Here is a 15005-nt window from a genome sequence, read left to right as displayed (position 1 = left end):
GCAGAAAAGTGTATACACAATGGCGAAGGCTGCCTTGAGAATGTGAGTGGCTTTACGCCAGGTTTAGTTTTTATATATCGCGATGTAAGCGTGGAAACGGATGTACACAACATTTTTGTGTGTATGCACTGTTTATACATAAGGCCCCTGATCCTGGGAATCTGAAGCTGTTGGGACAGCAGCACAAAACCATGGGGCCTACTTACCATCCCCTACTGCATTTTCAATGTATTTGCTTTCCAAACTCTCATTTCAGTACAACCATGTGAGGTCCACTGAATAAGTTAGAAATTTACTTTCTACAGATGGGTAGTTAGCAGAGGTGGGTAGTAATGAGTTACATTTACTCCGTTACATTTACTTGAATAACTTTTTTAAAAAATTGTATTTGTAAGAGTAGTTTTACTGCACCATACTTTTTACTTTTACTTGAGTACATTGGTGAAGAAGTAACGCTACTCTTACTCCGCTACGTTGGGCAATACTCGAGTCGTTACTTTTTTTCCATTAGATACGCTCTATTTTTACCAGAGAGAAGCCACCAGTGGATCTACTGCATGACTGTTTCACCAATCAGACATAGCAACAATAATCACATGGCTCCGTTTCACAAATCAGACATAGCCATGCAGTCACATGACCACACACAAACTGTGGTGGCATAGCGGCACAAACTTCTCACAGACAGCGGATAGGGAAAGAAAGAATACAAGTGGAACCTCGGTTTGTGAGCATAATTCATTCCGGAAACATACTCGCAATCCAAAGCACTCGTATATCAAAGAGAATTTCCCCATAAGAAATAATGGAAACTCAGATGATTTGTTCCAAAACCCAAAACTATTCATATAAAAATACAAAATATATAGTAAAAATACATAAAACAAATTAACCTGCACTTTACCTTTGAAAAGAATCATGGCTGGTGTGAGTGAGTTTCTAAACTCTTGTGGGATTTGACCCAATGGGATGACACGCGGAAGAGTGTCCCGAAGCAACCGCAGGCACCTAGCACTGTAGCAGTTCGCCGTAAAAGTGAATCCGAAAAGATCACGGTCATGCTATAAGCACCTGCCGTTGATGGGTGATACAAGGAACATTATAAATGCGCAGGGCACAGTATTACTTGGCCACTAACCTGGGTATGACCCTGCCTGACTGCTGTGTCGGTGTATAGGAGAGTGGCAGATCCCGCTACAATAAATAACCACGCTGTTCCTGTTTCAAGCTGAATAAAGATGGTGTCGCTAAAGTATTGAGACTCAGCTTCGTGTTTTGGGGTGCAAGACGGGGACTCACACGTCACAGCACACACACGTGGTCACAATGCTGTAGTAAACAGTATATGCTCGTATGGATGTTGACTATATGAGTGAGGCACACCGACTGATGATTGCCTACAATCCTGCAGCAAGAGAGAGAAGAACCATCAGCTCAGTTGTGATCATGTGACACTCAGCAGACAAAGCGTATACGGACTACTCGTATTGCAAGACCTCGCTCATTTATCAAGTCAAAATTTATTAAAAATTTTAGCTCATCTTGCAAAACTTTCGCAAATCAAGTTACTCGCAATCCAAGGTTCCACTGTACATGAAAAAATGAGAGCCAACTACTGCTGAAGCTTAACCATCACGTCACTGAGTGAAGAACAAGCAGGTTTTAACCAAACATGCACAGACATAGACAGTCAAGGTAACGTGAGACTTCTTGTACGTGCACAAGCTGTCTTGTTCTAATATTATTTTCTATCAGCTGTGCTATTTGGAGGGCAAGTGAATATGCAGTATTATACTGTCAGTGTACACTGTAAGTAGTATGCACTGTTCAAACATACATGTTACCTACTGTAGGTATTGGCTTCAAAAGCTTTGTTGTGAAAAACTGAGATTTGGAACTTTGTGTTATTTGTTCATCTTTATTTTGTAAATATGTTATTTATTTTTACTCATTTTTTATTTTATTATTTGGAAATAGCAGAATTTGCACATTATTTTATATTTTTGTCTTATTACAACATTTCTAAAAAATAAACCATTTATTATGATCAAACAGTTACTTGAGTAATCTTTTCACCAAGTACTTTTTTACTCTTACTTGAGTAATTTTTTGGATGACTACTTTTTACTTCTACTTGAGTAAAATAATTTTGCAGTAACGCTGCTCTTACTTGAGTACAATTTTTGGCTACTCTACCCACCTCTGGTAGCTTGGAATATTTTGGAGCCACAATGAATTTAAGTGGTGTAAGGGACCATATGATCTTTTTGTTTCAAGATCATTTTTGTTTCCACACAACACTACTGCAAAAATCGTTCAATCATAACACATCTTTTTTTGTAAATGCCTTATAAAAGTAAGACACTACATGATAGATAGATAGATAGATAGATAGATAGATAGATAGATAGATAGATAGATAGATAGATAGATAGATAGATAGATAGAGCTTTTACAGAAAATAGATAAACAGTATTATGACAAAGAAAAAACTGTTTCCCAAATACACAACAGACTGAACAAAAAGATAGAAAACTAAAAAGAAACCTAGAAACAATCTGATTTGGATAAAGATAAAAACAGAACTCACAGTCACAATGAGGCATTATAAAGGCCGTGCTTCAAATTCTAATCTTGCTTTCCTAGGAAACAAACCAACTGAAGCGTCTGAAAAAAAAAAAGCCACCAAAGATTCGTATGATTTCACGTGCCATCTTAAGGGCAAAGTGCAAAGTGAAATATGACGCTCTTCACAGCGGATTGAAACTTTAAGAAACCAAATTAATAAATAGTCATTGCTGCCCAGTTATACAGTTTTGATTAAATTATTATAAGAACTATGAAGAAAATGCAAGCTATGCATCACTTGACTTTGTAAATGATTACTTCGCAGAACAGGTTTAATGACCTCTAGGGTAAAATCAGTGTTAGCGCTACAATTTTAATAACCAGCAGAGGGCGCGCAAAGGCCAAGAAATCCCTTGAGACAAGCATTTGAAATGAGCCTGGGTTTTTACTGCAGCTCTATTTGCAGTATTTCTCACACTGTAATTAATAACACATTTGGAAAATTAATTCCTTAAAAATGTTACTATTTTACTACTTTCACATTGTCTGCATTCCTTACTATTCCCCTTTAACATCTGTTCCTTTCTTTCTATTTTAATTACCCGTCTTTTCGATGCTTATTGATACTAATTGGTCATTTTCTCCTTTGTCTTTACAATACTCTTTCATTTCCTCATTTGTATACTCTGGGAAATGTAGCTTCTGGTATTTAATTTGCTCATATACTGTTTTCTTTTCTAAAGTGATAACACACTAAACCTAAGTTTGAGACTGTCCAACATAACATCAGGTCGAGATTTGAAGATCCCAAAAGCCCTACTCTCTCCCACACTATTTGGTAATTTACTACATGTGTCTGTGTTTCTTTGTGTGAAGAAAAACTTTCTAACATTTGTGCAGAATCTGCCCTTAACAAATTTCCAACTGTGTCCCTGTGTTATTGTTTCAGTTTTTATGTTAAAATGCTAGGGGGATCCACTGTACTAATTCCTTTCCCAATTTTAAACACTTCAGTCATGTGTCCGCTTAATATGCTTGCTTAAACTGAAAAGGTTCAACTCCTTCAGTCTTCCCTCAGTGTTCATACTTTTCAATCATAGTCGCTTTTCTCTGGACTTTCTCTAGCGCTGCTATGTCTTTTTTGTAATATAGAAACCAAAACTGCACACAGTACTCCAGATAAGGCCTCACTGGTGTGTTATAAAGTGTAAGCATATCCTCCCTTGACTTGTACTCCATACATTGTGATATATAACTCAACATAATACTAGCTTTCTTGATCACTTCTGTACAATGTCTGGATGTAGATAGTGATGAATCCACTATGACTCCCAGGTCCTTTCAAATTTCAGACCTGCTCTTGGTTTCAAACCTAACATTTTTACTTCCTACATGTAATACTTTACATTTACTAACATTAAATTTCCTCAGCCACAAGTTTGCCCAAGCCTGTATGCTGTTCAAACCCTCTGTAATAATTTAGCTGATTCTACATTACCTGCCCTTTCACCCGTTGTACATTTTACTGTCATGTGCCTTTCTCTTTGTCCTTTGGCTTTTACAATGACATTTTTGGAATGCAGAAAACTAGAAACACTATATACTGCTTATGCAGTAATTTTTGAGTTGTAAGCAAACATTGTTGCTGAACAATACATTTTTCTTCACAAAAGTCTTTTGTTCTACTTCAGATTCCTGTGTTGTAACTCAACATATTAAAGATCTTATCTACAATAAACATTTTTCTCTGCTGCCATGAACACCTTTGACTGGCAGTGTTTTCAGATTTTGACGTAGTGTGCAATGGATGTTTAGTACCGTTTATATAGTAATTGGATTTGTGTGTGATCTGAAAGCCATGATTGGTTTTGAGCAATTGTTTTAGAGAAATGGTTTTGAACACATTCTTTCCTTTTGCCAGACCATTTAGAGATTTTGTGCTCACAAAACCGCTGACAAGATTTGGTTTTGTGTTTAGAGTTCTGAGAAAAGGGTGACAGGTTTTAGAACACATGCCTCAGCAATTGTGAAATACTGTAATAAAACCTGACCTGGAATAATGGATTGTTTTCTTTTTGGTCTGTCTGTTGTCACATCACCCTTTTCTTGCAGTAGTTTTTAAATCTTTTCTGGGTTACCTCGAAAGTGCACGTGTTTAACCCCCTACTTCATTTTATTCTTCGTTATTGAATTCACTTGTGTAGATTTGACTGGCCATTCTTCTGATTTCCACGCACTGTAGTTAACCAGTCTGCCGTCTGCAGTAAAAAAGGCGGCGTAACTTGAAGGAAAAAAAAACAACTTTTTGCGTATCTTTGTTCTCTAGCCGTGAGCAGAAACCTCTCCAAAATCATTCACGCGCCTTATCAAATAGAACAATTTTTGTTGTAAACTGCAAAACATGTCCTACAAGCATTCGCATGTTTGTTTCAGTGCATAACGTTTACAAAACGTACAACTAACGGGGTTGTGCACGAGGGACCAGCCGTAGTACTGTAATTGGTCAGGGGGTCTCCATTAATAACCCTTGAGGATTTTACCAAACTAGCATATTCCGCTAAAATGAAGACTCGGGGCTTAACCTCTCACTCTTCATCTCAGAAAGCTGCGTCCCTGGGATATGCGATATCGCTGTTTCGTACCGTTCCAGGTTAAGTGTACTGCAGCACTGACTTCGTCAAATGTTCAGGGAAGCGCTGTTCTTTTTAATCTATTTTGTTATGTGTTGTCGTAGTTTACCATATTTGGCTGATGTATAATCAGGAGTAATAAAAGACTTTATCTTTCGACCACCATGTGCCTTTATCAAATCTCAATCTTGGGATTTATTAACATAAACCCGTCAGTCGCCGATGTATATTAAAATACACATGCCCACACTGTCCTTTGAATTGTATTCAAATCAGCATGATTAGAAAGTACCTGTTAATACCACTGCTAACGTGCACGTCCGTCTTGTGTGGAAACGAAAAAAGAAAGACTATGCTCCCAGGAAACAGTATTAAACTCTATCGATGAAAGCTTTCGTAAAAAACGAAACCATATTCAGTAGGAAAGGCATCTGTAAATCGGTGTGGGAGTCGATTCGTTTCAAATTCAACCGCATTACACGTTCACTTTCTCAGCGCAAGCTCAAAGATACAGTGGTGTGAGGCGCTGACACCTGTCACACACCTGCAGCCGCCTCAAACTTCAGAGGACTGGCGCAGGCCATCCCCACACATATAGCCCAACCCCTTGCTGTGTTCCTATTGGTAGTGCGTGCGCCCAGTTCAAAATCACACGGAGCTCCCCCTTGACAGCTCGAAACTCCGCCCAGGTGCGCATGTTGTTTTCCTCTGTTGGTTCGGTGATACAAAATATGCCTGCCTCCTTACAATCGGACCTTGTCGATTGGCAAAGCCAGTTGTCCGTCCGGGTGCGAGGGGCGGAGAAGGTAATCACGAGGCGCTGGAGCTCATACGGAGCTCGTGCTACTCCCTTGGTCTGTCAGAGGAGCTCGAGACCGAGCTCGAGAACAGGTTTTCACATGTACGAGGCGAGGGGACCTGCGGCTGAGATGAGTGCAGACTCCGATTGGCTGTGATCTTTAAAAGCCTCTCCTTTCTCTCCTCCCCCACTGCTTGCGCCGCTGCCCACAGTCAAGATGGCAGTGCGCTTGGCCGCACTGCCCACTTTAAAGATGGCGGCGCCTAGCCGGGTCCGACTTTTGGCTCTGCTTTTTTTTTCCCTCAGCGGCTGTTCCGTGGGCTTGTCAAGTGGCGAGGATGGGGCGGATGAGACAGTCATCATTGGACTCAGGCTTGAAGATACAGACGACGTTTCTTACATGGATGGGGGGTCCTTGCGGGTCAGCGAAAGGACCCGGGTCAAACTGAGGGTCTATGGGCAGAATATTAATAACGAGACGTGGTCCAAAATTGCCTTTACCGAGCACGCGAGGACCAAAGTAATCGGTAACATTGACAGCACTGTCGGAGATAACAAGAGCAAAGAGGACACCTCTAATTATCATCCGTGTGGCATCAGGACCTCGGATATAATTATTTTGCCTAATATCATTCTAAATAGAAAAACCTCTGGGATTGTTGAGATTGAAATTAAGCCATTGCGCAAAACGGAAAAGAGCAAAGCATACTACTTGTGCACTGCCATGCCCACTCCTGCAGTACCAGGTGTGCATGATCCCTGGACTGAGACCACCTGGATCTATCATGATGGTGATGACACCAAAGTTGTTGTAGTGGAAGAGAGGAAATTCCTGCTGCCCTTTTGGTTGCAGGTGATCTTCATTGCACTTTTGCTCTGCCTTTCTGGCATGTTTAGTGGACTAAATTTGGGTTTAATGGCTCTTGACCCAATGGAACTGCGAATTGTCCAGAACTGTGGGACTGAGAAGGAGAAGAACTATGCCAAAAAGATTGAGCCTGTGCGTAGGCAAGGGAATTACCTGCTTTGTTCACTTCTTTTAGGCAATGTACTGGTCAACACCACATTGACTATTCTTCTGGATGATATTGCTGGCTCTGGCCTAATAGCAGTGGTAGTGTCTACTATAGGGATTGTCATCTTTGGAGAGATTGTGCCTCAGGCTATTTGCTCACGACATGGGCTTGCAGTTGGAGCTAACACTATTTTCTTGACAAAGTTTTTCATGTTGCTGACCTTTCCAGCCTCTTACCCTGTCAGCAAACTTCTCGACTGTGTGCTGGGCCAGGAAATTGGCACAGTATACAATCGGGAGAAGCTCTTGGAGATGCTGAGAGTAACAGATCCCTACAATGACTTGGTCAAGGAGGAACTGAATATCATCCAAGGAGCACTGGAGCTGAGGACTAAGACTGTGGAAGACGTCATGACCCCCTTAAGAGACTGCTTCATGATTACTGGCGATGCCATCCTGGACTTCAATACCATGTCAGAGATCATGGAAAGCGGCTATACTCGTATCCCAGTGTTCGAAGGAGAGCGATCAAACATTGTGGACCTGCTCTTCGTGAAGGACCTGGCTTTTGTGGATCCAGATGACAGCACACCATTAAAAACCATTACAAAATTCTACAGTCATCCATTACATTTTGTTTTTAACGACACCAAGCTGGATGCCATGCTGGAAGAGTTTAAAAAAGGTGGGCTTGCGCCGTTAAGTAATGGAAGGTGTTTGGATTGGGGTTTGAGGAGCTAAGTAAGTGAATGTTTTACTAGTTTGCTTTGAACACTTTGCTTCATATTTTACACCATTTCTATGATATACTGAGGTAGACCTGATTAGGTTTTTTTTACCCCCCCCCCCCCCCCCCCCCAGATAATCATAATCTTACTTATTTAACCTTGTTGTTAAATTAAAATACAGTAGCTGAAAGGACAGGTAACAAAACTTGTAAATTTGCCAGTTTACAAACTACATATATGAACAACTAAAAAATGCCACCCACGTTTTAAAACAGTTCAGTTGTTTTCGAACAGGTGCTATCCAGTTTTAAGTGTAATTGATTTTTCGAATGAAAAAAACATTTGTGCTCAAGATAAATGTGCAAATCGGCTGTCACTCTTTTTTGGTTCAACGCGCAAATTAAATGGAACTTGCAAGCAAGTAACAGCCAGTCAGGCACCGGGTCTGAGTTTAGGCATTAAACTTTATTTTCCAGCGCCTAAAAAGCTCAAGGGAATAGTAGACATTGTTTATTAACATGTATGCTTTATATTAGTGGCGGTGCATACAGAATACCATATTAACGCGGAAGGGCAACGTCCGACTGTGGCAAATAACACCAGTCCCCACGACAAACCAATGCACACAAAGATTTGGATTTGCTGGCAGAACTGAACGTCGAGCCCCAGCATCTTAAAGGTGTTAACTGCTACTGGTGCTAATGCCGGCCCTCCCCTTTATCTATATCCAACAATTTGTAGCTCGGGAGAATGAGTAATTTCACATACGGTTTATTAAAGACTGGTATCCTATTCTCTTAATAAAAACACCGTGTAATGATCACAACAGGATTTTTTTAAATTAGTGTTTGCAATTAAAAACATTAAGTGTGAACATTTTTTTCAGCAAGAACCTAATAAGCAGTGTGTACGAAGACGGGGCTGGTAGTCTAAACACAGAAACGGGCAATATGAATAACCGTTCAACGTGTTTAAATTGTAATAAATCCTTTAACAAGAAATTCAGATTTCTACTTTCTAAAAAATCATCTTGTACAATTAATAAAATATGACATTACAACATAATCAATAAAAAGAAAAAACTAAATCAGTAAGCATAGAAATAAATGTTTTTTTCCAATATAATGTAAACCGTTTACAAATTAATTTCAGTTAGTTTTTAAGTTTTGCTTTTAATGACTTACATTTTTACTTTAAAGTACAGTATTTGAAGTAATTCAAAAATAACGACTATATTTATTTTTGCAGTATTTACAGATGCCCTAACATTGAGACTAAATATGTGTTTTCAGAGATGTAGGAATGTTTTAATTCATATCAAAGTAGTATTGTTGAGCTTCTTCAAGAAAGACCTGCGTGTACTTTCTTTTTGTAAATGTTATTTTTTCTTAATTGTAAACGATGCTTTTGTTACTCATCTGTCAATACTAAGTGCCACATACCGTCAGGATTAGTTACTTTTTCGTACGAATTCGAAGCGTAAAAATCCCGGAATTAATATTTAACATATCAAAGCTAAGAAACAGAGTATGACAGCAGTTCTTTTAAAGGAGTCAGTTTCTGCTAGAATCCATTCGATTGCTCCGTTCTCTCAAAGTGTGCTGTATTCTTGTTAAAAAGTCGTTACCCAATATGATGGCGATTGTTGTCAGCTGATGGTATAAAATTCCAACGCGGATGAAATCTATCAGTTTTCTAAACCCGATTGTCTCACTTCAGCATCGCAGGGATCCGAAGCCACTATTGGGAGCATCGCACACCAAGTAAGAACGAAGGATGCTAGTCAGTTTCACTATTGGCTGAAGCCGACCCCGTTTGGAATCGCACCTTTATCTCAACCCAAGGCTTTACTACTACGGCAGAAGCTCGGTGGTGGTCCTAATGCAGCATATATCTCGACTCCCATTATATGCTCAATATTAACATATTTCGGTTGTCAAGTAAGAACGCTTGGACATCGCCTCAGTTTACTCAGAGGGGTACCTTAGGTGTTTAGCCACCTCATTCTCTGCATGTTAATACGGGTTTCCTGTTACAGTTCAGAAAAAATGTAACTACAGTAGATGTCCTACGGCCGGTAAATCGGTCGGGTGAGGGTAGATACGTTATTGTGTATAGGGACTTACTATTGCTTCCTAGCTACTATGTTGTGTAAAAATGCTATTGAAATAACGGGTGGCTTACTAAATTTTGAAAGAAAGGCTTCACAGAACATTCCACAAAGCCAGATGCTTTCTGAGTGCATTTTACGTTTTTACTTTGTTTAGGCCTATGTAACTACATTCTGCAAATGCTGTACATAATGATTAGGTATTTGAATTTACGTTAATCAGTCTTCCCCACGGCTTGAGATCTTGTAGCTAATCCGTTTGCACGTTTAATTTTCAGGGAAGGTTTGCGCAGTGAAGTTTGCCGATTCACAGCACTTGGATGTTGACATGCAGTTTTTCTCCAGCAGTATCTGGTCAGTGTAGTTAGCGACTCCTTACTGTATCTGCTTTGGCTTACTTCAGAGTCAGTACCACCTTGTATAAACAGATCCTGTTGGATTTATTAGTCTTGCCATATTGCACATACGTGATTTTGTGTGAGTCGATGGATTATGTAGTTCAGGGAGACTCCTAAACTTGTACACCTTTCCTGTACTAAATGAATGGGAAACCTGAATAGAATAGGCGAGTTCCGGGATACACTTCAAGTTTAATGTATATTGAAATATAAACTATAATGGGTTTATGTTTCACTTTATATTTTAATTTTAAATAAAACTGTCACATCAGCAGGACTTCTTTTACTACTTATTCATTTACTCTGTGTATTTGCATGTTTGTTTACTTTTACAAGTGGTAGTGCTGCTGCCGCGCAGTAAGGAGAACGTGGGTCCGCGACTACCCTGCGTGGAGTTTGCTGAGCGTTTTGAGTAGTGAGAAAAGCGCTATATAAATACAAAGAACTACACTATTATTATTATTTATTGACTACTAGCAAAATACCCGCGCTTCGCAGCGGAGAAGTAGTGTGTTAAAGAGGTTATGTAAACATATATATACATAAACATATATACTTATATATACATATCTACATATACACATATCTACATATATACATATATATATATATATATATATATATATATATATACACATATAGACATCCACATATATATACATATATCAACATATATATACACATACATATACACACATACGTACATACACACATATATATATATAAATATATATATATATACACACGTACAGACACATATATATACATATACATATTTACATATCTACATATATATACACATATATACATATCTACATACATACACATCTATCTATCTATCTATCTATCTATCTATCTATCTATCTATCTATCTATCTATCTATCTATCTATATATATATATATATATATATATCTCTATCTATATATATATATATAACTATCTATATATATATATATATATCTATCTATGTATCTATCTATCTATATATATGTATCTATCTATATATATATATATATATATATATATATATATATCTATCTATCTATCTATCTATCTATCTATCTATCTATCTATCTATCTATCTATATACACATCCCCGTGCTTCGCAGCGGTGAAGTACTGCTTTTAAATTTTTATTAAGAAGAAAACCTTTTTAAATTGAGTGAAAATATACCAATAACAATTTGTTAAGGATCTGTTTTTTTGTGAAGCTGACTTCACACAGCCTCTCCGCTGTTTTTTACGATTGTTCTGTTTGTATACCACGTTGTCAGTTTAGCACTCCGGTTGGAATATGACCAAGCTGTGCAAGCTTACTGTTAAGAATGCAACGTATAGTTGTACAGGAGAAAAGTAATCTTGCCTCAAGTCAATGGCAACCTTTTGTAGGTCTATGAACTTAATTTAAACTTTAGGTTTACACGGTGCTCTGTTTCCATAGTACCTGCACTCATGAATATATCTGTATGCGTCAGTCGCTGAAATCCCCGCGCTTCGCACCGGCGAAGTACTGCTTTTAAATTTTTATTAAGAAGAAAAGAAAACCTTTTTAAATTGAAGGAAAATATACCAATAACAATTTGTTAAGGATCTGTTTTTTTGTGAAGCTGAGTTCACACAGCCTCTCCGCTGTTTTATAAATGAATGCCATATAAGGTCTTCCTTTTTCGTTGCTTCGCCAACGGAAACAGCCTTTTTATTTAATCCTGTTTTTACGATTGTTCTGTTTGTATACCACATTGTCAGTTCAGCACTCCGGTTGGAATATGACCAAGCCGTGCAAGCTTACTGTTAAGAGTGCAACGTATAGTTGTACAGGAGAAAAGCAATCTTGCCTCAAATCAATGGCAACCTTTTGTAGGTCTATGAACTTAATTTAAACTTTAGGTTTACACGGTGCTTTCTTTCCGAAGTACTTGCACTCATGAATATGTCTGTATGCGTCAGTTTCTCAAATCCACGCGCTTCGCACCGGGGAAGTACTGCTTTTAAATTTTTATTAAGAAGAAAAGAAAACCTTTTTAAATTGAGGGAAAATATCCCAATAACAATTTGTTAAGGATCTGGTTTTTGGTGAAGCTGACTTCACACAGCCTCTCCGCTGTTTTATAAACGAACGCCATATAAGGTCTTCCTTTTTCGTTGCTTCGCCAACGGAAGCAGCCTTTTTATTTAAGCCACGGGTTGTCCGCTGTTTTTTTGTTCGTTTATTACGATTGTTATAGTTCTGTTTGTATACCACGTTGTCAGTTCAGCACTCCGGTTGTAATATGACCAAGCCATACAAGCATACTCTTGAGAATGCAACGTATAGTTGTACAGGAGAAAAGCAATCTTGCCTGAAATCAATGGCAACCTTTTGTAGGTCTATGAACTTAATTTAAACTTTAGGTTTACACAGTGCTTTGTTTCCGAAGTACCTGCACTCATGAGTATGTCTGTATGCGCCAGTCGCTCAAATCCCCGCGGTTCGCACCGGTGAAGTACTGCTTTTAAATTTTTATTAAGAAGAAAAGAAAACCTTTTAAAATTGAGGGAAAATATACCAATAACAGTTTGTTAAGGATCTGTTTTTTTGTGAAGCTGCCTTCACTCGAGTGATCACTTCGAGCTTTAAGCCTGAGAAATCACCCCGTAAATGCACACGTTTAATTGCACATCTGTTAATATGTATGCTTACACAGTATTAAAAGACACTCAACAATTACACAGTATTAAAAGACACTCAACAATTAACGTCATTTACCTTTGTTCCCGCGTTTGACTCGTGCTGTAAATCTCTTCCTTGTTTTCAGTTCACGTGATTACGTAGGAGGCGTAATACGTGATGATGCGATATGCGACTCCGCCTCCTCCATTAGAGTATATGGACAAAAAACAGGTTCCAGTTATGACCATTACGCGTAGAATTTCGAAATGAAACCTGCCTAACTTTTATAAGTAAACTGTAAGGAATGAGCCTGCCAAATTTCAGCCTTCCACCTACATGGGAAGTTGGAGAATTAGTGATGAGTGAGTCAGTCAGTCAGTCAGTGAGTCAGTGAGGGCTTTGCCTTTTATTAGTATAGACTACCTGTCTATAGTCCATTCATAATCATAAATCTCATGTTTCACATCAGTCTACTATATTTTATCAATATATATTACTTTATTATTTAAGCAAAAATATTATGTTCTTATTTGTTGGTATTATGTACTGTATGGATGAATCTTAGAGATATGGCCAAATATCATCAATAAATTTGTGTTTTACAAGATACACCTGCAACAATACAACCTTATAAGATATAATTTAGTGAATATATCAAAGAATGACATTAGACTGATAGCACAGTTTGCAAAAAAAATTTTGGATAACAAGGAGTGAGGAAGGATGTTTAATATCACTTTTTTCTTACTGCACATTTTAGCATAACTAACAAATCTGTTAGTTATAGGCTCTGTTTAGGTTTGCATTAAATGCTCACACAATACTGTATACCCATTTGAGGACAAATAACAAAAGACTTGCTTTTTTTCACTCTTTATCCTGGAGATGGTTACAATATCTGCATCCCTAGAATCTGTAGATGACTACCATGTGGCTTCACGTTATTTTTGCTTAGTTGCTAAGGAATTGAACAGTTACACACAAGGTCACAAATTCAGTCCTCACGGATGACTCACTGATGGCTTCACTGTGTGGAAGTATTGTAGTAATTCTACTGAATATGTAATGAAGTTTGTGATAATGTTCAGCATGCAAGATACTATGTAAAAAGAAAGTTTACTATTATTAAAAGTTGCTAGAGGTTCTGTTAGTTTATGAACTGTGCTGCTTTTATAGTAATGATTATGAAATGTTTGGCTTTTGGTAAATACTGCATGTTGTGGAGAAATAGTGCCAACATCATTCATTCGTTTAGGGTGCCAATAATTTGACTCCCTTTTCCAGGTATTATATTCAGTGTAATACACAGTGTGTATGTTCAAATTCGCTTGTGGTTCACAGAGTCAGGGCCTTCTTCCTACCTAGACATGTTAACTGACTTTGAGAAAAGTGAACTCAGAAGTTCTGGAGGTTACTTTTTCCACATTTAGGCCGGTCATAACTGTGTTTCATGGCATTTGATTCTTTACCTTGCTCCTCATTTCCCTGGGTTCAGTTTGGTACAAAAGAGATGGAACATTTAAAACTGGACACATTTCCACTTGTTGGTCACCATCTGTGAAAAAGTGGCAAGAACATTACCCTTCACATCCTTCTTTTAACTTACATCTACTGTTGAGCACTAGAATGCAGAATTCAAGACAATATTCGTCTGTATAAACTGTTGGTCTCTGCAATGTTGTTATGTAAAATCTAATAACGCTTTGTATGAGCACTTCAGGACAATGTTGGTGTTAAAACAAATCTTGCACGTAAAAGATTAGAGTGCAGTAATAACCTCTACACATCTTACTGAATTGATTAAAGTATATCAACTTTTTAAAATAGACTGGTTACCCACTACATGATTCATAAAGCACTATTAAGCCCACGCCTCCACTGTAGGTTTTTATGCATTGTATACTTTACTCTACATCAACACTTGCTCTTAAGGTTTTAAACCTATGCAATTACCACTTTGGCAGCAATTCCAGTATCAGATATTCAATCTCAGAAAGGTCACAATCTAATCAGACAGTGTAACACTGCAGCTGCCTTTGTACACTTGTACTGACTCTGATAAAGGCAGGCTTTGTGGCGATGGCAGTGATAACTTCATTATTGTA

General features: G+C 38.1%; 2 protein-coding genes across 3 annotated transcripts in view; one reads left to right on the top strand and one right to left on the bottom strand.

The window, feature by feature from the left end:
• The window catches only part of LOC114647247 (cytosolic purine 5'-nucleotidase), a 1192165-nt gene that overhangs the window by 660726 nt on the left and 516434 nt on the right, over positions 1-15005 (bottom strand). The window lies entirely within an intron of this gene.
• cnnm2b (cyclin and CBS domain divalent metal cation transport mediator 2b) overlaps positions 5991-15005 on the top strand; it is a 393850-nt gene continuing 384835 nt past the window's right edge. The window contains exon 1 of one of the 2 annotated variants that reach the window (XM_028795891.2): positions 5991-7697. In XM_028795891.2, the coding sequence (XP_028651724.1) occupies positions 6215-7697 (1483 nt within the window). In that variant the 5' untranslated portion in view covers positions 5991-6214. The remainder of the gene's footprint in view (positions 7698-15005) is intronic. The other variant, XM_028795890.2, reaches the window with a different exon arrangement.

Source organism: Erpetoichthys calabaricus, chromosome 2, assembly GCF_900747795.2.
Source record: "Erpetoichthys calabaricus chromosome 2, fErpCal1.3, whole genome shotgun sequence".
NCBI classification, from domain to species: domain Eukaryota; kingdom Metazoa; phylum Chordata; class Cladistia; order Polypteriformes; family Polypteridae; genus Erpetoichthys; species Erpetoichthys calabaricus.
The sequence above is the reverse complement of the archived record's forward strand: the minus strand, read 5'-3'. Positions and strand labels throughout refer to the sequence as shown.